Source organism: Tachyglossus aculeatus, chromosome 4, assembly GCF_015852505.1.
Source record: "Tachyglossus aculeatus isolate mTacAcu1 chromosome 4, mTacAcu1.pri, whole genome shotgun sequence".
NCBI classification, from domain to species: Eukaryota; Metazoa; Chordata; class Mammalia; order Monotremata; family Tachyglossidae; genus Tachyglossus; species Tachyglossus aculeatus.
Genome location: NC_052069.1, coordinates 106,310,446 through 106,335,094, shown reverse-complemented (window position 1 = coordinate 106,335,094; position 24,649 = coordinate 106,310,446). Strand labels below are relative to the sequence as shown.

Genomic DNA, 24,649 nt, shown 5'->3' with positions numbered 1-24,649 from the left:
TGGATGACCCCAGCAGCTGGACCCTGAGGTTAGGTCACATCCCTCCCCGAGTGTGTAAATTTGGGCTTTCCGTTGGGGCCCTCAGCTTCTTGCTTGGAAATGTGGAGCCTGGCTGGGCCTCACAAATCCCTGTGGGAGCCTGGATTCAGCCAGGTGGGGCTGGTCAAAGCCTCTCCCTCCCTCCTCCCACCCTCCACAGATCCTTCCCACCTCCCACTCCTGGGGAAAGAGTTGCAGGGAGAGGGGTCAGAGGATGGATCTCTCACCGTATCCAGTCGTAGGCAGGCCCAGGTGCTTCATGCGGTTTTTCACCAGCTCAGACAGCTCCTGCCGCTCCGACCGCCGGTACAGGCTCAGCCTCTGCTGGCTGATCCACTCAGCCGTCTTACTTGTGTGCTTGTGTCCTTTCCGGCTCAGTCGGCGAGCCCACTGCATGCTCTTGCGCCGCAGCAGAGGGTGCTCAGACTGGTCGCTGGAGCAGGAGTTGCGGTGGTGGTGGCTCGGCTTGGCGCTCCAGGACTCCCTGACGTCCCTCGTGTCTTCGCAGTCCTCCACGTTGACTGAGATTTGCGACTGGAAGTACCAAGGCAAGATGCCGGGGTGAGTACTCGCCGGGGCCCTGGCTCGGCGGTGACGTATGGGTGCTGGCCCTGCTGCCGCCGCAGTGGCCCCGGCCCAGGCTGGGGTGAGGAGGGGAGATGGCAACTCTCCGAAATGCCCCCCAAGAGAGAGGGAGCATGCAGACCACCTCACCCTCTCCCCGCCGGCCACCCTGGACCACCCCCTGGCCGACTTCCCGAGCGACCTTCACAGCCAGAGGAGGGGGTGGTTAAGAGCTGCGTGAATGGGAACACCGATGGCAATGAGGATGGCAAAGAAAAACACGGATGGAAGGGGATGTCTTACTTATACCCAGAGGACGCTGCGTGAAGGTCCAGAGCCAGTGAGTGAACTCAAACCAGACGATGAAGAAAATCACAGTCTGTTACTGTCCCACCCCAGAATTTCAAGTGACCATAAACACACCTGACTCAATTGATAAGCAAGAGCTATGGGCAGTTAGAAGTAAAATCACGGAGTAACTTTCCCTCCTTACAGGAAATAGGATCACACCGTCATTCCCGAAGAAGTCCCACTGCTCTGTTTTGGCCAGAAATCAATATGCCCCTTCCAGTCACCCATGACCACACATCCTATAGGGGGTTGGAGGTGCTGCCAGCTAAACGCAATCTGATTCTTTCCTGCCAGGCTTTGTCAACCACATGGACAGAGGCAAATCCCATGGTGACACCATTAGCCATTTGCTACTTAGTAATTCCACTAGGAGTTTCTAACAAATCCTAAACCCGGTGTGGCCCAAGGATTCCTGTAGGAATTCTTAATACCACTGAGCCTCTTGCAAAGGAACGTTTAGACTATGGACTGGTTTGTAAAAATCAATTTTGTTTATTGAACACTTACTGTACTAAGTGCTTGGGAGAGCACAACCCAATAATACAACAGACATATTCCCTGACCAAGACTAGCTTACAGTCTAGAGAAGGAGAGAGAAATTAAAATAAAAGAATCTGAAGCAGTCCTCCCAGAATCATATATTAATAGGGTAGGAGGAGACAAAGGGGTGGGCAAAGGAGACCTGAGGAGCTTATCCTCATGGAGTCAGAGGTCAGGGGTTCAAATCCCGGCTCTGCCAATTGTCAGCTGTGTGACTTTGGGCAAGTCACTTAACTTCTCTGGGCCTGAGTTACCTCATCTGTAAAATGGGGATTAAGACTGTGAGCCCCCGTGGGACAACCTGATCGCCTTGTAACCTCCCCAGCGCTCAGAACAGTGCTTTGCACATAGTAAGTGCTTAATAAATGCCATTATTATTATTATTATTACTATTATCTGTTCAGAAACACCTCCACCAGCACAGTCTTGTGGGGAGAGGATGGAGAGGTGATGGGGAGGGGGTGGGGGGAGAAAATGCTATTGATTCACAGGAGAGTTTTCTTGAAGAGCTGGAAGGTGATCCCTCCTTTCCTTTAACTAAGCCTGGAGATGCTGTCTTAAAGAAAAATGGAAGTAAAGGATACCTCTGTGCTGAGAATTTCCTCATTTCCTCAGTTTAAAAGTTCATTGAAATAGCAAGCCCCTCGAGCCACTGCTCTTTCTGCCACCTGCTCGTTCCCTCCTGGGGCCTCTCCCCAGTCCATCACAGAGAGCCCTGTCGGGATGTACCTGATCCGAATTCACTCACACCCACTCTGGAACTTCCTTTGTTCTTGGAGGATTTTCTATAATGATCATGTGACAAAAACTGGCTTTTCTTTTGGATTATATTTTAATTTCAAACATTACTCACCTGGACTCGGATGTCATGAGGCTGTATAAAAGAAAATTAGATGCAGTTTGCATTAATTCTGAAGCGTTCCCCACCCTGTGTCATTCTGTACTCTGCTCTCTCATCTACTTAAGCACTGAAGGGTGGATGAACAATGCACTATTTTTAGATCGTGAGCCCTCTGAGGGACAGGGATAGAGTTTAATTCCTACTTGTGTATTCTTTCTCAGAGTTTAGCACAGTGCTCTTCACAAGTGTTTAATAAACACTATTAATACTCCTATTGCTGTTACTGCCACTATAGAAAATCCTTTGAATCAGAACCCTCTGATTTCTTAGCAAGTCAAATTAATTAGCAATATTAGTGCTTATAATCACATTTTTGCGGTGAACACATTGCAAAGCCAAGCCAGGATGGGAAGATTAATTTAGCAATCTGTTTTGAAATGTGTTTTTCCATCTGTTGTGTCAAACTGAATTGGTCTAACTCTCCACATTGCCTGATTATTACCATGAGAACACTGCCACTCATTGTAGTGTAATTGCATTCATCCCTCAGCTCCCAAAATCACAGTTTGATTGTATTAGGGATTTCATAATAAAATGTGAAATAATATTTAAGTAGCCTGCTTAAGAACAGGCCCTGCTTAGTGCTTAAACTGAGGTCTATTTTAAATGGATTCTCTCTTTACATTCTGGCCATTCTCTTGGATACCAGGAAATGCCTTAAAGGGGCAGGTCATCCCAGCTGGAGAATTTGAACTCTGACTTGGCAACTTCTGTGAGGAGGTGTTCTTCCACAGAGCCTTTTACACCTTAAAACTTACTGGGAATTCCCGATCGGCCGAGTTGCCTACCTCGGAGGTGGAGAACATATGGGATTCTGTCCTGTAGATTCCGATTGGAATCTCCGCACTGGAGGAGCACAGCTTCTGGAATAGACGCCCGTAGGTCCGAATCCACAGGTCATCATCTGTAATTTTCATCTAGAGCAAGAGAGCCTTGTTTCAAGAGGGGCTGTGATTGGCCAGCCCAGTTCTCTCCAGTGTTCGAATTCCTCCCTGGCATATATTTGGCTATTCACTGAGGCTCCAAGGTTTTCACTCTCTACGGCATGCGGACTGCAAAGTAGCTTGGACACAATAAAAAGAACCCGAACCAACCAACCACTGCTTAAGGCCCATTGAGTTCCCTCCGTGTCTTCAACCCAAGGAATGGAGGATTGGAGACAGGTTATTTTTTTCGTCGCTTTTTGAAAGACAGATTGAGCTTGTGGTGATGAAGCAGGAAGTGGGCAGAAGGGAAGAGAGCGTGCTTCCTTGGTTAGGTCCCTCATTAATCCAGGGCTGCTGAGGTCTGGGGTGCTTCTCCCAGGACCTGGTTGTCTACCTGCCTGGATTCTGGAGATGGCTCTGTGGTCACTCCAGGCAGCAGAGGGAAAGGAGGGGTGTAGAATAGCCTGCAATGGGCTGCACCCCCAGGTTCTTGGGTTGATGTCTGGGTTACTGGAGGTGAGATTCCCTCATGGATGAGTACAATGATGTGGCCTCACCATCTTGTCTGGGAACAACCTAACCCCGTAAGAGATCTTAGCTAAAAGGCAAAAATTCAGTTGGCAACCATAGCTGTCTTTGGTGACGATGGCACCCTCTGGGCTGCCAGAGGACCATGAAATGCTGCCAGCACTAATATGCTTCATACCTTAGGAGCCAGGCAGGAGAAGGCCGATCGCTGACACTCCCCGAGCACCTAATTTGTCACTAGGGAGGGGTAGCTGTGTACAAGTTAGGCACTTGGGGAGATTTATTGCTCTTGCCGAGCTCCTAGGGTTTGGAGCATATTAGTGAACACAGTGCCAGGCATTGTAAACAACAAAACACCACATTAGGAACCACCTTTTTATATGCACAATGTGGCCAGGCTCACGGATGCTTTTCGCCACACACATAATGCACATCATCAGTGGCATCTTTTTTTTTATGGTATTTGTTAAGCACTTACTATGGGCCAGATACAAGTTAATTGGTTTGGACACAGTCCCGGTCCCACATAGGGCACAGTCTTAATCCCCATTTTACAGATGAGGGAACTGAGGCACAGAGAAGTGATGTGACTTGCCCAGGGTCACACAGAAGACGAATGGCAGAGCTGGGATTAGAACCCAGATCTTCCTGGCTCCAAGGGCCACTAGGCTATGCTGCTTCTCATCTTCTTTGACTACGAAGGGCCCAGCTATAGACACTAGAAGATGCCTGGACTCCTGGGGGCACAGTGCCTATTGGTACTTTGGGTGCTTAAATTACAACTTTCTTTTCAGAGCCAGCATGACCTAGTGGAAAGAGCATGAGCCTGGGGGTCAGAAGGACCTGGGTTCTCCTCCCAGCTCTGCCACTTGTCTTCTGTGTGACCTTGGGCAAGTCACTGCACTTCTCTGTGCCTCAGTTCCCTCATCTAATAATAATAATAATGATGGCATTTATTCAGCGCTTACTATGTGCAAAGCACTGTTCTAATCGCGGGGGAGGTTACAAGGTGGTCAGGTTGTCCCATGGGGGGCTCACAGTCTTAATCCCCATTTTACAGATGAGGGAACTCAAATGAGTTACCTCAGAAATTCACATAGCTGACAATTGGCGGAGCCAGGATTTGAACCCATGACCTCTAACTCCAAAGCCCGTGCTCTTTCCACTGAGCCATGCTGCTTCTCATCTGTAAAAAGGGGATTCATTATCTGTTCTCCCTCCTACTTAAACTGTGCGATCCCATGTGGGACAGGAAGTGTGTCCAATATAATTATCTTACATCTACTTCAGTCCTTAGAACAGTACAGTGATTTGTGGGAATGCCCCCAAGGCAGGCTCTTTAATGACAACATGGTCCCACACTGAGATGAAAATAGAATATCTCCACTAGGATTGGCAAAACACATGATCCTTATCTCACAGGTGGATTACCGTCAAAAAGTGACAAGGTAAAAGCAGAAACAAAATCATGACTTACCGCACAGAGGTAGCCTGAACCTGGGGTGGTGTCCAGACCCAGTAACAATCTGGTAATTGTAATCATGTAGTCTTTCACAAATGACTGGAACAAAAGCAACAACAGGAAGAAGGCAGATAGCCAACCAAAGTGAAGTGGAATAAGCACACATAGAGAGTTGGTGGGTGGGGGGAGAGGAGGAAGGAGAAGGAGAGAGTGAAGGAGAAACACATCAACAAGATGGCTAATTTCAGGTCCCACTTTGTCCCAGCCTAAAAAGCAATCACTAGAAACCCTTTCTATTTTAGAGAATTCACCCTGCCCTACATCACTTCATTTCACTGACCAAGCCCCAGTAAGACAGTGTGTACACATATGCAATTTCCAGATAATTCAAGATCCAAAATCTCACTTCACTGTAATTGCGCAGCTCTAACAGTCAGCTGTGTCTTTGGATGGGGGAGCGGGAGGAATTTCTGGGACAGTTCAGGCTGTGGTATATTTTTAGGCTTCAATTATATAGATAATTGGCACATGTAGGCCCGTCGTAAAGATCTTAAGTCATGGGAGCAACATCTCTCTCACGCTGGTGCTTGGCATTCAGGATAATGACATTCAGAATAATGTATGAAATGGCAGTTGCTTTGCTTAAGAACGTTGTATTGCTTATGAAGGTAACGGTTTTAACTGAAATACATTTTTTTTGAGCCCAGAGGTAGAGAAGCAGCATGGCGTAGAGGAAAGAGCACGGGCTTGGGAGTCAGAGGTCGTGGGTTCTAATCTTGCCTCCGCCACTCATCTGCTGTGTGATTTGGGCAAGTCACTTCATTTCTGTGTGCCTCAGTGACCTCATCTGTAAAATGGAAATTAAGACTGTGAGCCCCATGTGGGACAACCTGATTACCTTGTATCTCCCCAGTGCATAGAACAGTGCTTGGCACATACTAAGTGCTTAACAAATACCGTCATTATTATTAACCATTTGGTAGCGGCCTATCAATGCCTTAATCCTCACAAAGGAGTAAAAGGGAAAGTTCGCGCTCCCATTGATCCCCCTCCCCCTTTTTAGGCATTTAAGATAGGCTGGGGTGATCTGGGATCGACCCTTTCGAGATTCCTCAAGTCAAACAACCAATCATTACTATGCGCAGAGCACTGTACTAAGCACTTGGGAAAGTACAATATAATCGAATTGGTAGCCATTCCCTGCCCACATGGAGCTGCCACTTGTCTGCTGTGAGAACTTGGGCAACTTCTCTGTGTCTCATTTACCTCATCTGTAAAATGGGAATTAAGCCCCATGTGGGACATGGACTGTGTCCAACCCGATTTGATGTACCTCAGTGCTTAGAACAGTCCCTGGCACATAGTAAGAGCTTAACAGATACCAGAACAAAAAAAAAATGATGGTGGGGGGAGAGAGGGAAGACTTACAGTCTAGAAGGGGACGCTTACAGTCTACGGTCTAGAGCTTGCATGGTCCCATTCCCCTCAGAAGATGGGGAATAGGGAAACAGAAATGATCCAGTCCCTCCTCCACCTTCCTGATGCCCGGCTTAAGGTTGGGTTCCTGATGTAGGCCCCCCACAAAAATCCAGGGAGCAGCTGTGAGCACTCTTCAGTGGGTGCATCAATAAGGCTCATTGACAATCACCAGGAAATAATGAAAGAACATTTCACCCTCGGAAAATTGGCTGGAGAATGAAATTTTTTTAATGGCATTTATTAAGCATTTACTATGTACAAAGCACTGTTCTAAGTGCTGGGGAGGTTACAAGGTGATCAGGTTGTCCCATGGGGGGCTCACTGTCTTCATCCCCATTTTACAGATGAGGTGAACTGAGGCACGGAGAAGTTAAGAGACTTGCCCGAAGTCACACAGCTGACAATTGGCGGAGCCGGGACTTGAACCCATGACCTCTGACTCCAAAGCCCGTGCTCTTTCCACTGAACCACACTGCTTCTCATAAATAATGATGGCATTTGTTAAGCACTTACAATGTGCCAAGCACTGTTTTAAGTGCTGGGGGGGATACAAGGTAATCAGGTTGTCCCACATGGGGCTCACAGTCTTAATCCCCATTTTACAGATGAGGTAACTGAGGCCCAGAGAAGTGAAGTGACTTGCCCAAAGTCACACAGCGGGATTAGAACCCACGACCTCTGACTCCCAAGCCCAGGCTCTTTCCATTGAGCCACACTGTTTCTCTATGAATTAGAATTATCAGATTTTACGACTAGTGTCCAGGAGCAGATAGAGATTTCCTTGACAAATATCCCAATGGACACCCCATCCTTTTCATTTACAGATGCCTAATAAGGCTTGAGTAAAGACAGCCCACAAGCTATTTTTGTTGTGAATCACTTTTATTAACACATCCCTCCCTCAATCCCCTCCTGCAGAAGGAGTCCAGTGAAAACTCCGCCCATTGTTACCAACCTGGTAGAGCAGCGTATCCAACATGCTGATGCTGAACACTCGCCCAGCCGCAAAAGGCAGTCGGAACATGAAGGCCAGGTTGGATCCATTTTCTCTTTCTCGCTGCAGAAAAGATAAGAGCATTCAGGGCGAACAACTGCAACGATGAACAAGGAAACCACCACATTTCATCCGAGGGAACTCTGAGAATAGTCACCAAAACAGAAAGTGTTTCAGTAACTTCACAGCTCTGGGCCGTTTCTTTTCCACTGTCTGGATTTTAAACCACCACGTCTCCTGATGAGGCAAACAAGTGTATAAAGGAAAGAACCCAGTCTTTGCTCTGGCCTCCTTCTCGGTCTTCAACTTCCAAAAACGATAGCAGGTATAAAGCTTCCTATTTCACCCTTGGTTCCGACAGACGCGAATGCTTGGGGTAATTCCGGTCTCAGCACTCAAACATGTGCCCCCCAAGGGAAAGAGAAAGTGAACAAGATCCTTACTTTTTCCAATTTGGAAAGAGCCAGAGAATAACTGTCCTTGGCTCTGAACTGCATGAATCTCATATTGGAAGGGTGAGTCAGCTCTGTAATAATACTAAGACTTGGAAACAACCTGGAATGGAGACAAGAGTATTAGTCACTGTGAGATGGGACAGAACAGCAAGACTTCCCGGAGAAACCAGGTCTCCAAAAACCAAAGTCACTCACCTAAACATCGTCTGGACGTTGACGATCGTTTTAGCGTCTGCCATGTAATCTTCCTCGGCGCTCATGGTGCTCTCTTTATCCACCACCACCAAATTGTCAGCGTAGATGATGCCACACTGCAACAAGCTATCTAGACTGAAGAAATTCATAGACATAAAATGGGCTTAATTGATCAGAGCTTGCAAGAAGCTGTGCCAGGGCTTAAGCATAAATCCCCACTGGATGGCCAATCAATCATCATCGTCGTCTTCATCAGCGGTACTCTGTGCAAGAGCACTGTGCTAAGCGCTTGGGACAGTGCAACACAACGGAGATGGCAGACGCAGTCCCTGGCCACAACGAGCTTAGAGCAATCAATCAATCAATGGTATTTACTGAGCACTGACTAGGGACAGAACACTGTACTAAGTGATTGGGAAAGTACTGTACAATACAGTTGGTAGTTACGATCCCTGCCCACAAGGAACTTACAGTCTAGAAGGGGACTAGACATTGAAATAAATACAGATAGGGCAAATGGCAAAATACGAGGACATTTTCATAAATGCTGTAAGGGCTATGGGGGGTGAATAGCAGGTGCTTAAAGGGTACAGATCCAAGGTGCAAAGATGATGGAGAAGGAAGAGGTAGTAGGGGGAATAAAAGCGTAGTTGGTGTAGTCCATGTGACTCTACGATTGTTCTGGAGAGTGCTGTTCTGTCCGATACATGAGACCCATGTCAGACTGTGAGCTATACGTTGGACAGGGACTATTTCTGATCTGACTGCATTGTATCTATCCCAGTGCTTAGCACGTAGTGTTTAACAAATACCACCACTGAGGATGATGATGGTGATGGGGAGGGAGTTCCAGGCCAGAGAGAGAGGATGTGAGCAAGGCGTCGGAGGTGGACTGGATGATATTAAGGTACAGTTGAATAGGTTAGTTTTAGAGGAGGGAAGTGTCCCAGCTGGGTTGTCGTAGGAAATCAGAGGTAAGGAGTTTCTCTTTGACGCAGAGGTGGATGGGCAACCCTGGAATGACATTTCATTATCACCAATTTCACTGTATTTACCATTTAATGCTCTTACCAGGCTGCATTTGTCCCCCTCCCCATCCACCCTGCCTCACCTCCTTCCCCTCCCCACAGCACCTGTATATATGTATATATGTTTGTATGTATTTATTACTCTATTTATGTATTTTATTTGTACACATTTATTCTATTTATTTTATTTTGTTAATATGTTTTGTTTTGTTCTCTGTCTCCCCCTTCTAGACTGTGAGCCCACTGTTGGGTAGGGACAATCTCTATATGTCGCCAACTTGTACTTCCCAAGCGCTTAGTACAGTGCTCTGCACACAGTAAGTGCTCGATAAATACGACTGAATGAATGAATGAATGACTACCTCAGTAGACAGTTGTTTCATAACCACTTTACCTTTCTTGGCTCTAGAAAAAGAACTTAGCTAAGGTCTCTTCTTCTCTCTCTTTGCCAGTAATCCATCATTCTACTAGACAATGCTCAAGCCGGAGATACTTACTTATCAATTGTGCCTTCCATGTAGTACACCATGGGGAAGCAACAGATTGCTTCTAGAAAGTGGTGGTCAGGCCTGTAGGGGAAACAGCCATTCAAGGGTCAGTGATGGAAGACAAATTTCACTGCACTAATTATGGCCACTATTTTCACAAGCAACAAAAGTTTACTGGGCACCCACTGTGTACAGAGCAATGGACACACAATAAGCACTTAATAATAATAATTATGGCATTTGTTTAAGTGCTTACTATGTGTCAAGCACTGTTCAAAACGCAGAGGTAGAAACAAGCTAATCAGGCTGGACAGTCCCTGTCATACATGGGTCTTACAGTATTAATCCCCATTTTACAGATGAGTTAACTGAGGTACAGAGAAGTGAAGTAACTTGCCCAAGGGCACACAGCAGACAAGTGGCAGAGCTGGAATTAGAATAAATACGATTGACTGACTGACTGACAAGGGCAGTCAATGGGGTTAACACAGGCTGTAGGATGTCCCACTTTCCACTATGAAGACAGGCTACAAGGTCCCTGGGTGTAAGTCAAAACACAGATAATTTCAGTAGCACAGACATTCTTACTTTTTAGGTCCTTTTATTGTTTGTCACCATTACCACAGGATGGAATTTCCACCAAAAGATATCCAGGACATAGGAACAAATGACCACAAGCAGTGCTCTCTTGGATGACAACAATGATTTCTCCAGTCTGTTTTCTGTCTCTGACAGGGACCAAAGGACACCTGGATGTGTGAGACGGGACTGAATAGCTGTGGACCCTTAAATTTTGCACTGAAACTGACTTTCTGTTGCAACCATCTCCCCAACCCTGCCTCCTCTCCCCTCATTGTGAGAGAAACGTAGAAAGGAAAAGGACGAGGGGCTTGATTTGGGGGAAATTAAGAGGAGTGGATATTTGGGAGAAAAAAGTGTGGCTATCAGAAAGGGAAAAAAAACATTTTGCGAAACAATGATTAATTGGCCTAACCCTGCCTTGCTCTGTCTCAGCTCCCACACCAAGATTAACGGGTCATAACTCTCTGCTTCTTTAATGAAGGCAAGCAAGTTTGAAAACAACCTTACTTGTTGTCTAGCAGCAGCACAATTGGGTTTAGCTCCTTCCGGGACCTATAGTAGGCCCGGAGTGGAACAATGAAATTATACAGTCCGTTCCCAGCGGTCTCTGCGGAAACGATAATCAGTTTGTTCTTAAAGCCGTAGGCCTTAGCATCTTCATAGCTGTTGTGCTTACAGCCCTGTAAGGAAACAATCCCCAGAGAACACATTCGGTTTGGTGCTCCTATCCATACTCTCTCTCCGAATAAAGGAACAGTACTGTGAAAGAGTCATAGAGAGTCGGACAGGGAGACAGGTGAACTAGGAGCTGGGTGGGGAGAACCGCAGATGGGGGCAGGCTGGATGGGAGGCACTGGAGAAGGGAGGGAGAGAGGGAACACAGGGAGGGAAGAAGACAGGCAGGGAGACAGGGAGGGAGACTGGTAAGAAATCAGGGAAACAGGCAGGGAGGAAGGAAGACTGACAGAAAATCAGGGAGACAGGCAGTGATGGAAGGAGACAGGCAGGGAATCAGGGAAACAGGCAGGGAGGGAGGGAGACTGGCAGGGAACCAGGGAGACCGGCAGGGAGGGAAAGAGACAGACAAGGAATCAGGGAGACTGGAAGGGATGGAGGGAGGGAGACTGTCAGGGAATCAAGGAGGGAGGGAGGCTGGCAAGGAATCAGGGAAACAGGCAGGGAATCAGGGAGACGGGCAGAGAGGCAGCCAACACAGGCAGACAGCCAGATAGGGAAACAGCCAACAGAGAGAGACAGTCAACAAAGAGCCAGGCAGAGAGACAGAGACAGAGTGATACAGACAGCCATAAAGAGAGAGAGGGGGAGAGAGAGAGAGAGAGAGAGAGAGAGAGGGAGAAACACTCAGATGGACAGGAGGGGACATGATCCAGGATGAGGCTAGAACCATTCAACCAGGCGCCTAAATTTTATCTTACCTTATCAAGCCTCAAGCAGCAGAAAGGAGCTTTCACAGGCAACAGATGGCACAGTGTGGGTGAACTTCCAATGTAGGGAGAGTTTGGGGGGTAGCCTTTCACGTACCTGGATAAGAAAGAGCCAGAGTTTTCAGTTTAGGAACCATTCCCAGGAATGGGTAGAGCAAGGATGAATAAATTCAAGTATGTGTGTGTATACACCCCCCCCCCCCAACCACCACACTCTCTCTCTCTCTCTCTCCTCCCCCCACTGCCCTCCTCCCAACCTAATACTAACTACACAATTTCATCATAAAACCATGCACATTTCATCAGATCACAGAACGATGTTGGAGTGGCTTTTCCAAAGAGAAGTCAGAGTAATTTCAGTACGCTCATTAAAATCGGCCCACCTCTCAGGGTACCAAGCAAGATCACTTTTCTCAGTGTGGTCTGGGAACGTGTCTGTTATATTGCTTTGTCGTACTCTCCCAAGCTCTTAATACAGGGCTCTGCACAAAGTAATTGCTCATAAATATGATTAATTGGTTTTCACTCGTTTCAGACCCTATTAATCCTTTTCAATGAGGAAAACACTCCAGATATGTTTCAGCAACTTGGATCTCCAATGTGTAGGTTCCCCAGTTTTTAAACCAATCTGTGATGCATATCCAGGAAGTAGCATGGCCTAGTGGATAGAGCACGGCGCTAGGTGTCAGAGGTCCTGGGTTCTAATCCTGGCTCCTCCACTTGTCTGCTGTGTGGCCTTGGGCAAGGCACTTACTTCTCTATGCATCATTTATCTCAACTGTAATGTGGGGATTAAGACTTTGAGCCCATGAGGGATATGGACTGTGTCCAACCTGATTAGCTTGTATCTACCCCAATGCTTAGCAATTAATTAATTAATTAATACTGGCATTTGTTAATAATAATGGCATTTATTAAGCGCTTACTATGTGCAAAGCACTGTTCTAAGTGCTGGGGGGGATACAAGGTGATCAGTTTGCCACATGTGGGGCTCACAGTCTTCATCCCCATTTTACAGATGAGGTAACTGAGGCTCCGAGAAGTTAAGTGACTTGCCCAAGGCCACACAGCAGACATGTGGGGGAGCTGGGATTCGAACCCATGACCTCTGACTCCAAAGCCCGGGCTCTTTCCACTGAGCCACGCTGCTTCTCTACAGTACATAATAAGGACTTAAAAAATACCATAGTAAAGAAAATAGAAGGTACATGACATTAAAGTTGGACTGGTCACTGTCAGCATTTTTGCTCCTACAGCTATGGGAGGGTGTGGCTGAAAATCTGAGGGTGATGGACAAGCCAAGCACTTAGCAGAGTGCTCTGCACACAGTAAGCACTCATTAGATATGATTTATTGATAGACGGCCCATTCCCCCTTGAGGGCACACAAAGATAATTAATGCTTTGTTGGTCTGGTTTTTTGCCATCTGCAAGTTCTGCCGACGTTTTCAAAACTGCCTCCCGGTAACCAGGTCTTCATCATCATCATCATCCTCATCAATCGTATTTATTGAGCGCTTACTATGTGCAGAGCACTGTACTAAGCGCTCGGGAAGTACAAATTGGCAACACATAGAGACAGTCCCTACCCGACAGTGGGCTCACAGTCTAAAAGGGGGAGATATGTACAAGTAGTAAATATGTACAAGTGAAATAAATAGAGTAATAAATATGTACAAATTCCCAAAGCCTCTGCTCTAGGATGGTAACCCCTCTCCTGGTTGCTGTGTACCGGGCTGGTCCCCCTCCTGCTACGCTCCCCTACCCTACCACATTATTTGAAATGGGGCTTTAGGACTTGGACTACTCAGAGTTGAAAGTGCCCCGGCTCTTTCCCCATCACTATCAGAGTAAAGCAAGATATCTGCTGGAGAGACGTGCATATCAATCAATCAATCGTATTTATTGAGCGCTTACTATGTGCAGAGCATATATTCATATGCATTCATATGCATATATTCAGGTGTGGGAACTACTGGTGGTAGGGCATACTTTTTTCTTCTTTATCCACTGGCGTCTGAGGGACAACGCTCATCCCAAATGGCGAGGGACCAGAGGGGAAGCAGCGTGGCTCGGTGGAAAGAGCCCGGGCTTTGGAGTCGGAGGTCATCGGTTCAAATCCCGGCTCTGCCACTTGTCAGCTGTGCGACTTTGGGCGAGTCACTTAACTTCCCCGTGCCTCAGTTCCCTCATCTGTAAAATGGGGATTAAGTCCGTGAGCCCCACGTGGGACAACCTGATCACCTTGTAAACTCCCCAGCGCTTAGAACAGTGCTTTGCACATAGTAAGTGCTTAATAAATGCCATTATTATTATTATTAAAACCTGAACTACTGAATTTTCATGGACAAAGTGTGCAAGAAATTTCCAAAGACCTGCACCCTCATTCATACAGTCCTCAGCATTGGCAGCTTTCAGTAAGTTTCCTGTGGGCAGGGAACATGTCTACCAACTCAATAGTATTTTATTATTATCATTATTAATAGTAATAATAATTATACTATTTGTTAGGTCCTTTTTATGTACCAAGCACTGTTCTAAGAACTAGGGTAAGATACAAGTTATTATGGTTGGACAGTCCCTGTCCCACATGGGGCTCACACACTTAGTCCCCATTTTACAGATGAGGCAACTGAGTGCCAGAGAAATGAAGTGACTTGCCCAAGGTCACACAGCAGACAAACGGAGGAGCCAGAATTAGAACCCATGTCCTAATGACTCCCAAGCCCACTCTCTATCCACTAATCCACACTGCTTCCAAATGCTTAGAACAGTGCTCCATAGATAATACACCTTCAATAAATGAATGAGTGAATGAATGAAAATCATTAAGATGATGATGCTGGTGTGTGCATATGTATAGATGCTTGTATGCATTTGTGTACAACATATATGTAGCAGCATAAAGGACAATCTCGCGTGATCATAATGTAGGGTGGCCTTTTCACACCTAGAGACAAAAGTTCTCTGTTAATGATGTCATCTTCTAAAACAAAGAACTATATGCAGATGTACCTGTGTGCTGCTACATGCTGGGCCATATAACCATCAGTTGAATGCTCATCTTTTTCTCAAAACCCAGACACAAACTCCCTCTCAATAAAAAGCAACTAGGCCTAGTGGAAAACAGTACAGGCCTGGGAGACAAAGGACCTGAGTTCTAATCCCAGCTCTGCCATTTGCCTATTATTTGACCTTGGGCAATTCACTTAACTTCTCTGTGCCTTGGTTTCCTCATCTGTAAGCTGGCGATTTGGTGCCTGCTCTCCTTCCTTCCAGCCCACTGTTGGGTAGGGACCGTCTCTGGGTGTTGCCAACTTGTACTTCCCAAGCACTTAGTACAGTGCTCTGCACACTAAGCGCTCAATAAATACGATTGATTGATTCCTACTTAGACTGTGAGCCCAAGTAGGATAAGAACTGTGTGCCAACTTGATTACCTTATATCTATCCCGGTGCTTTAATTCAGTGTTGGTACGGAGTATTTAACAAATATCACAATTATTATTATTATTATAAATGAAAATTCCAGAGCTAAAATCCAATTTGGCCTTCTGTGATTTGTATGATACGGGATCATTCTTCTGAACAATAGGCACTGAGGAAAGGTCAGTAACGTAAGCCCTTTTTATTTTAGTTCTTTTCTTTCCCCTCCCCTTTATGTTGCTTCCCCTCTTTTTTTTCTTTAAATCAAATCACCTTAGACTGTGAGCCCGTTGTTGGGTAGGGACCATCTCTATATGTTGCCAACTTGTACTTCCCAAGCGCTTAGTACAGTGCTCTGCACACAGTAAGCGCTCAATAAATGCGATTGAATGAATGAATCAGGCCCTCTAGACTGGGAACTCTCTGTGGGCAGGTATCGTCTCTTTATTGCCGTATTGTATTTCCCAAGAGCTTAGTACAGTGCTCTGCACACAGTAAGCGCTCAATAAATGTGATTGAATGAATGAACGAATGAGTGAATGAATCAGGCCTTCTAGACTGTGAACTCTCTGTGGGCAGGGATCATCTCTTTATTGCCGTATTGTATGTTCCAAGCGCTTAGTACAGTGCTCTGCACACAGTAAGCGCTCAATAAATGCGACTGAATGAATGAATGAATCAGGCCCTCTAGACTGTGAATTCTCTGTGGGCAGGGATTGTCTCTTTACTGCCGTATTTTATGTTCCAAGCGCTTAGTACAGTGCTCTGCACACAGTAAGCGCTCAATAAATGCGATTGAATGAATGAATGAATGAATGAATCAGGCCCTCTAGACTGTGAATTCTCTGTGGGCAGGGATTGTCTCTTTACTGCCGTATTTTATGTTCCAAGCACTTAGTACAGTGCTCTGCACACAGTAAACACTCAATAAATGCGATTGAATGTATGAATGAATCAGGCCCTCTAGACTGTGAACTCTCTGTGGGCAGGGATTGTCTCTTTATTGCCATATTGTATTCTCCAAGCGCTTAGTACAGTGCTCTGTACACAGTAAGCGCTCAATAAATGCGATTGAATGAATGAATGAATCAGGCCCTCTAGACTGTGAACTCTCTGTGGGCAGGGATCATCTCTTTATGGCCGTATTGTATTTCCCAAGCTCTTAGTACAGTGCTCTACACACAGTAAGCGCTCAATAAATACAACTGAATGAATGAATGGGGCCTGTAGGAAACCTGACATCTAGGGCCTGTTTCATCTAACCTTAAAATAATATTGCGTTGATGTACCTTATCCAAATCACCTCACTTGATGTACCTTTTATCCAAATCACCTCACTGGATTGGAAAATAAATTTTAGTCACGGGCCAGTTTAAATCCTACAGCCACAGGAGGGCGCTCCAACATCGCCTACACATAAATAGCTCTGTCACGTCCGTAGGTTTTCCAATAAGACAAAGGGAATAATAGGCTCCACCATAATGAAGATGAAACCGAATGCCATAATGGATGCTAAGTTATTCAAATGTGATTTTAGGAAAGGAAAAATAATGTCACAGTCTTCTCTAGCCCCCTGGTGTAGGTGTGGGGATGAATAGGGATATATATATATATATATATATATATATATATATATATGTATGTATGTGTGTGTGTGTATAAATATATAAAACACGATTTTTCCTGCCTGCAATATGGCATTCAGAGAGAAACTGCTCTGAAATAATAATAATAATAATAATAATAATAATAATAATAATTTTGGTATTTGTTAAGCGCTTACTATGTGCAAAGCACTGTTCTAAGCGCTGGGGAGGATACAAGGTGGTCCCAAGTGGGACTCACAATCTTAAACCCCATTTTACAGAGGAGGTTAACTGAGGCACCGAGAAGTTAAGTGACTCGCCCAGAGCCACGCGGCTGAGAAGCGGCAGAGCCGGGATTTGAACCCATGCCCTCTGACTCCCAAACCCGTGCTCTTTCCTCTGGGCCACGCTGAAATATACTGTCGAGTGAAGGAAACTGGCACCTGTTTTAACCACTAAAAACCTGATGAAACCACAGCATCCTGATCCTATCACACGCAGGGGGTGGCGCAACACAAAGCACAAAACGCTACAGCAAGGAGTCGCCGGCATGACACTAGGAAAAAATCTAGAGCTAGTCCAGATGGCTCCTCGGGGCCCGGACTATTACTTAGACAGTGAGTCCCATGTGGGTCAGGGACTTTAACCGACCTGATTATCTTACTCCCATCCCAGTGCTGCGTACAGTGCTCGGCACAGAGTAATCGCTTAATAAATACAGCTGCTGTTATTATTCTGCGGAACTTCCCACCTGCCCATCTCTGTGAGCCACTCAGCAGGCCCCTGCATTGGCGATGGACCCAAGTGGAAAAGTCTCAACTGCTGGTAGGATCCCAGCATCCCACCTGCAAGGAGGACTGGTCTGTGGAAGGAGACCCTCGTGTTGGAGCTACAAAGTTTCCAGAGAGTGGACCCAAAAAAGCACCGGGATTCGATGCTGGGTGAGAGTGGCAGCAGGCCTTGTCATGGAAATGAATGGTCAGGGAGAAATTAGAGGCCTCTTGTAGGCCTGGTTTCTCTGATAAAGCCAAACTAGCCAGTGATTTACTGACTCGATATACCCCAATTTTTAAAGTACAATAGAAGCATCTCCCTCCCTCTCTATCTTACAGAAATCAGGAAGGGAAGTAATGTAGACACTCCTCCAAGTTGACACCCAAATACATTCTCAGGAGAGGCATGTCTTCCTGGTGAATCATGTCTTATGTTAATAAGATAATAATAATAATAATTGTGGTATTAGTTAAACACTATCTGCCAAGCACTGTACTAAGCACTGGGGTAGTTGCAGCATAATCAGATTGGACATATACTGTCCCAAATGGAGCTCACAGTCTACATGAAAACAAAGCAAGCATTTAATCCCCAAGGTCACATAGCAGACAAGTGGCGGAGTCAGGATTAAAAGAATAATAATAATAATGATGATGATGATGGCATTTATTAAGCACTTACTATGTGCAAAGCACTGTTCTAAGTGCTGAGGAGGTTACAAGGTGGTCAGGTTGTCCCACGGGGGGCTCACAGTCTTAATCCCCATTTTACAGATGAGGTAACTGAGGCACAGAGAAGTGAAGTGACTTGCCCAAAATCACAAAGCTGACAATTGGTGGAGCTGGGATTTGAACCCATGACTTCTGACTCCAAAGCCTGTGCTCTTTACACAGAGCCACGCTGCTTCTCCAGGTCCTCTGAATTCCAGGCCCATGCTCTTTCCATTAGGCTGCTTCCTATAACCTATAACAATTCCCCTCAACTTCAAGTGAATGAGGCGTGAGGTTGGGAACAATAATACTTCATCTCAGTCACCACTTAATTGACGGTGCTGGATCCTTTACCACAGGATGCTCGTTTTCACCTACTCACCGTCAGCGACACCATTTAATCATTCTACTGTGCTGCACTTACAATGAAAATCATTATTTTCCTCAAAATAGACAGGCACCTAAATAAAGGTTTCAAGAAGGCTCTGGGAAGCCTCAATTATCTTCTAGAAGTTTTATACATTTGTGTTTTCCCCAATTACCAGAACCATTTACAGCTATCACCGCCTGTGGTTTCAAAGGCGGGATGGCACTTGAATTTACTCCTAATCTTCCCAGTCCTTAAATATATTCAAAACTTCTACTGGGGGAAAAAGGTCCAAAAATTTCCATGAAATCCTCCTCCTATTAGGAATATGCACAGCTTAATTATATATGGGACCAGTTTGATCTCAATCCGTTAATAATTATGGTACTTGCTAAGCTCTTACTATGTGCCAAGCACTGTTCTAGGGGCTGGTATAGATACAAGTTAATCAGTCCCTGTCCCACATGGGGCTCACGCTCAATCCCCATTTTACAGATGAGGCAACTGAGGTCCAGGGAAGTGAAGTGACTTGCCCAAGTTCCCACAGCAGACATTTGGTGGAGCCAGGATTAGAACCCAGGTCCACTCCCAGGCTCATGCTCTATTCACTAAGCCACGCTCCTTCTCTAATCCGTTAATCAATCAATCAATCGTATTTATTGAGCGCTTACTGTGTGCAGAGCACTGTACTAAGCGCTTGGGATGTACAAGCTGGCAACATATAGAGACAACTCAGTTAATAACTGCAACCGTTTAATAAGGGAGGGAGATTTTCCCCATAGGTCAGACGGCAGGGTTCATAAATAAGGACTGAAAAATCAATCACTCATTTGTGTTGCCTGCTCGATTGATCTGAAAATCTGCCGAACTGCTCAACGGCCACTTACTCCAGAACGGTGAGCCCTTCGTCGTCAGACTGCATCATCTCATCTTCCGATTGATCACTCAGGAGATCACAGGGCAGGAGGGAGGAGCTGTCAGCCAGCTCTAGGACAGGGGCGATACTTGGCCTTCGGTTGCCCGAGCCGTTTTCCGTGGGCAACGTGAGTTTGCTGCTGTTTGCAGGGCGGCACTCTGTGTTCTGCAAGTCCATTGCAACTGTTCCTGAAAATGGACAGAACCAACTAACCCGGTGGTCGGGGACAGCGTAAGACACAAAGGAAGTGAGGGAGTCTTTAAGTAGGGCCCCCAGCCCAAATTCTGTCCTTCCTCGGGGCTCCCATCATCATCATCAACATCAATTGTATTTATTGAGCGCTTACTATGTGCAGAGCACTGTACTAAGCGCTTGGGAAGTACAAATTGGCAACATCTAGAGACAGGCCCTACCCAACAGTGGGCTCACAGTCTAAAAGGGGGAGACAGAGAACAAAACCAAACATACTAACAAAATAAAATAAATAGAATAGATACGTACAAATAAAATAGAGTAAAAAATATGTACAAACATATATACATATATACAGGTGCTGTGGGGAAGGGAAGGAGGTAAGATGGGGGGGATGGAGAGGGGGACGAGGGGGAGAGGAAGGAAGCGGCTCAGTCTGGGAAGTAGGCCCAGATCCATTCTCCCTTGGCCCTTCCCTTTATCCCACAGTCACCTCCCCCCAAGAACAATCACCAACTTCCTGGTGCAAAAAAGCTGAGGTCTAAGCAAGATGGAAAAATCACAGTATGGCTGATTTTTCCTATATTCCTAAGTGTGCAAATTCAGGTCCGGGGGATTGGGGGGGGGGTAAAGGAATCAAAGCATGGAATCTGTGGGTGCTGACAAAACTTCTGTCCCAGATATTTCAGCCCAGCCAAATCAACACTCCCCTCAAAAATCTCCCAGTACCGCTGCCAGAGCCTAAATCTTGTTTTTGGATTAATCAGTTCTAGCACCCACAGTATTAACTACTTATTTCGTGCAGAATATCATACTCGACACTCTGGGAAAGTACAAAGGAAGAAGTAGGAGATAATGGCCACCTGCTCTTAAGGAAGTTAAAGTCTAATACGGAGAAACAAGCAACTCAGAAAAGAGATCAAACATCAAAAGTGAGAAAAGCACCAAAGTCAGGAATAAATCCATAGGAGTACAAAAACCATTAATTTATATTATCATTGTCATTATCACTATATTTGTTAAGCACTTACTGTGTGCCAAGCACTGTTCTAAGTAAGGCTAGGTAAGGCTGTTCTAGGTAAGGCTTACAGAAACATAAATAAGTGATCATTTTCATTATCAGCAGCATTAGTTGTTGATGTGGGATACAAATAGATGGTGGGGGTGGGAAGACTTTCCAGTGAAGGTAGTAAACCAGACAGATAAATAGAATGATAATAGTAAAAATACTTGTTAAGCACATGGGAATCAAGCTGGACACAGCCCCGGCCATAGTCACTGGTTCACAGTCAAAGTTGGAGTGAATAGGGTTTAATGTTCATTTTATAGATAAGGAAACTGAGACCCAGAGAAGTAAAGTGACTTGTCCAAGGTCACACAGCAGACAATGACAGAGATGGAAGTAGAACCCCAGGTCTTCTGACTCCAAGGCCTGTGCTTTCCACTAAGCTATGCTTCTTCCCACAAACACTGAGGTTGGCTAATGGACTAGCACGATTGAAAGTTGAGGGGATTCCTCAGGGAATGCCCCTTTTTGGGAGGACTTAAAAGGAGGGAAGGAGGGATTCGTTTTAGCACAGCAAAAGTACAGAGCAATTTAGGTGCAGGGAGAGGCTCGGGCAATAGGTTGGTGGTGGTGATACTGGAATCGAGAGAGGAAGGAAGTTAGTTTGGAAAGGGTGAGCTGGGGTTTAGTGAGAGAGGAGAGCAGGTAACAGAAGTCAGCAGATGGACTGCCTTGAAGCTTAGTGGAGGAAGTTTTGTGGTTTCTATAAGGAGCCACTGGAAAATTTTGAAGAGGGCAGCCATATGCTCTCACTGGCTTTTTAAAAAGATGATTCATGTAACTATCATATGCAAACAGGATGGAGCATATGGACAAACTATGGATGTTACTCTAAGGTTCTGAAAAAAAAATTGATTAAATCAAATAGGATTAAATCACTTTCACCAGCCTCTTTCCACTACTGAGTCTTGGTTATGAACAAAAGAACAACAGTCCTGCTAAACAGACCATCCTGGCTTTCCTTTCAGAAAATCTTCGAACCGTGTTCCCATCAAACAACCCCAGAGTCCTCCAAAACTCAGATTATTGCTGTGAGCTTTCAAGAATATGATCTTTGGGGGCCAATACAAGAGCTGATTCGGAACTCTTGGGTCTCACAATTACTCAATTAGTCACATTTTAATTTCTTTTCATGTGTCTCCTTGCTCCTATCAGGCTAGATTCTGGATTTTACAATTTAGATCCATGGAAGAGAAATGGCTTTAAGGCCCCTCTTCTCAATCTCTTTCCCTATAATAATATTATCCTGGGAGGGACAGTGTGTGTACATTTATTTAAGTGAAGACCATGGGGCATTACAGATCCAGAGATGAAAGATTTTTTTCCAATTTAAGTAATTTCTGCTGAGGAGACTTCATTCAATTCCTCTTGCTTCAGAAGGGAGCCTCGTGGACAGACAGGCCTGCATAACCAGAAGGAACTAGAAAATTGTGGCGGCCGCCCAGGCACTTCCAGGCTTCCTAAATGCATCTCAGCTCAATAATCCAAGTTTTCCATGTTTTCCCAAATTACCTCAATTCTCCACCTCATTTGCCCTGAGGATGTGTCCATTCAGAAACCCAAATAAACATCTCTGCCTCAACAGGAGCCCATGAGACCAATTATTCTCAAACGACAAACCCCCCACACAGCCTGTCCTTTCCAGAGGACGCCGTCTGATCAGCCAGGGAAAAGTTCTGGAATCGGAAGTCTCCTTGGGCAAGGAGACTTGCATTTTGACAAGGAGCATTTGAGAACGCAAACCCACCTAAGGGAACAGCATAACAAGGGGATCCTCCTAGGGCAGGAGAGCAAATCAGCTGGACCATAGAAACTTCACTAGTGATAGGAGGATGCTAGACAGTTTTGTCCTCAGGGATCAATCAATCAATCATTGGTAATTACTGAGCACTTACTGAGTACAGAGCACTGTACAAAGCCCTTGGGAGAGTACAATGCAACAGAGTTGGTAGGCATATTCACTGCCCACGGTGAGTTTAAGGTCTAGAAGGAAAGTGTCTTCAACACTACCCTCTCCACCGAACTCAGCTCTCTGTTCACCTGTTGATCTTTCATCCCCAACCTCCTACTCTGGATCACTTCCAAAAGTACACTTCCTTCATTCTCACACAAGCTGCAGAGCACTGTTGGTGGAAATCCTAGTGGCAGATCACAGACCTGGGAGTAAGAAGGACCTGGGTTCTAATTCTGACTTGGCCACTTGTCTGCTGTGTGACCTTGGGCAAGTCACTTAACTTCTCCGTGCCTCAGTTACCTCTTCCATAAAATGTCGATTAATTCTCTAAGCCCCATGTGGGACATGGGCTGTGTCCAACCTAATTAGCTTGTAATAATAATAATGATGATGGTATTTCTTAAGCGCTTACGATGTGCCAAGCACTGTTCTAAGCACTGGAGTAGATTCAGGGTAATCAGGTTGTCCCACATGGGGCTCACAGTCTTAATCCCCATTTTACAGATAAGGTAACTGAGGCACCGAGAAGTTAAGTGACTTGCCCAAAGTCTCACAGCTGACAAGTGGCGGAGTTGGAATTAGAACCCGTGACCTCTGCCCCCCAAGCCCGTGCTCTTTCCAGAAGGCCACACTGCTTCTCTGCTTTTCTTGTATCTACCCCAGTGCTTAGTACAATGCCTGGCACATAGTAAGAACTTGACAAATACCTTTTAAAAGAAAGTATCGATGTATGTAGCGTAGCTTTTAGGGTCTTGATCATCAAGAGAATGTGGCTTCTTCATATTTCCAAAATCAAGCATGACTTAACAGGAGCGAAAAAGACCAGTGTCCCTCAGCAGGGATTTCCTCTTTATGGACCTTTGTGAACTTTGAAAAAATCAACATCCGGAAAAAAATCCAAATCAAACTTTACAGCCATATAATTGAGGCAGCGTGGATAGATGGAAAGTGCTCGGGCTTGGGAGCCAGAGGTCATGGTAAGGTGCTCAGTAGGTAAGGGGTCAAGTGGATAGGTGGTGCCTAGGGGTGTGTAGGGGGCATTTATAGGGGACAGAGATAAAACATTTGATAGAAGATGAGAAGCTCTGAGAAACACATCAACTGGAATTTTCCCTGCTCCATCTGATGGAGGCACTGATGAGTGGTGAAATGATAATAATAGCGAAGGTATTTGTTAACGCTTACTATGTGCCAAGCACTGTTCTGAGCGCTGGGATAGATACATGGTAATCAGGTTGTCCCACATGGGGCACACGGTCTTAATCCCCATTTTACAGATGAGGTAACAGGCACAGAGAAGTTAAGTGACTTGCCCAAAGTCACAAAGCTGATAAGTGGTGGAGCCGGAATTAGAACCCATGACCTCTGATTCCCAATCCCGTACTTCTGCCACTAAGCCTAGGTGCTTCTCGTGGTGACAGATAATTACTCTCCCCCTTCCAAAGCCTTACTGAAGGCACGTCACCATGAAGACGCTTCCCCTGACTAAGCCTTCCTTTACTCTTCTCACACTCCTTCCTGCATCACCCTGACTTGCTCCCTTTATTCATCCTCACTCCCAGCCCCAAAGCATTTATGTACATATCTGTAACTTACTTATTCATATTAATGTCTGTCTCCCTCTCTAGACTGTAGGTTCGTTGTGGACAGGGAATGTGTCTGTTATACTGCACTCTCCCCAG

At 45.6% G+C, this 24,649-nt stretch overlaps 1 protein-coding gene across 4 annotated transcripts in view; it reads right to left on the bottom strand.

Moving 5' to 3' along the window:
* Nucleotides 1-24,649, bottom strand: part of KCNT1 (potassium sodium-activated channel subfamily T member 1) — a 290,128-nt gene that overhangs the window by 15,787 nt on the left and 249,692 nt on the right. For 2 of the 4 annotated variants that reach the window (XM_038744726.1, XM_038744728.1), the window contains 11 exons: nt 19,727-19,943; nt 11,969-12,074; nt 11,040-11,212; nt 9,960-10,031; nt 8,435-8,569; nt 8,228-8,339; nt 7,746-7,847; nt 5,327-5,410; nt 3,184-3,312; nt 2,348-2,368; nt 267-573 (listed from right to left, as the gene is read on the bottom strand). In XM_038744726.1, the coding sequence (XP_038600654.1) occupies nt 267-573; nt 2,348-2,368; nt 3,184-3,312; nt 5,327-5,410; nt 7,746-7,847; nt 8,228-8,339; nt 8,435-8,569; nt 9,960-10,031; nt 11,040-11,212; nt 11,969-12,074; nt 19,727-19,943 (1,458 nt within the window). The remainder of the gene's footprint in view (nt 1-266; nt 574-2,347; nt 2,369-3,183; nt 3,313-5,326; nt 5,411-7,745; nt 7,848-8,227; nt 8,340-8,434; nt 8,570-9,959; nt 10,032-11,039; nt 11,213-11,968; nt 12,075-19,726; nt 19,944-24,649) is intronic. The other 2 variants (XM_038744727.1, XM_038744729.1) reach the window with 1 other exon arrangement.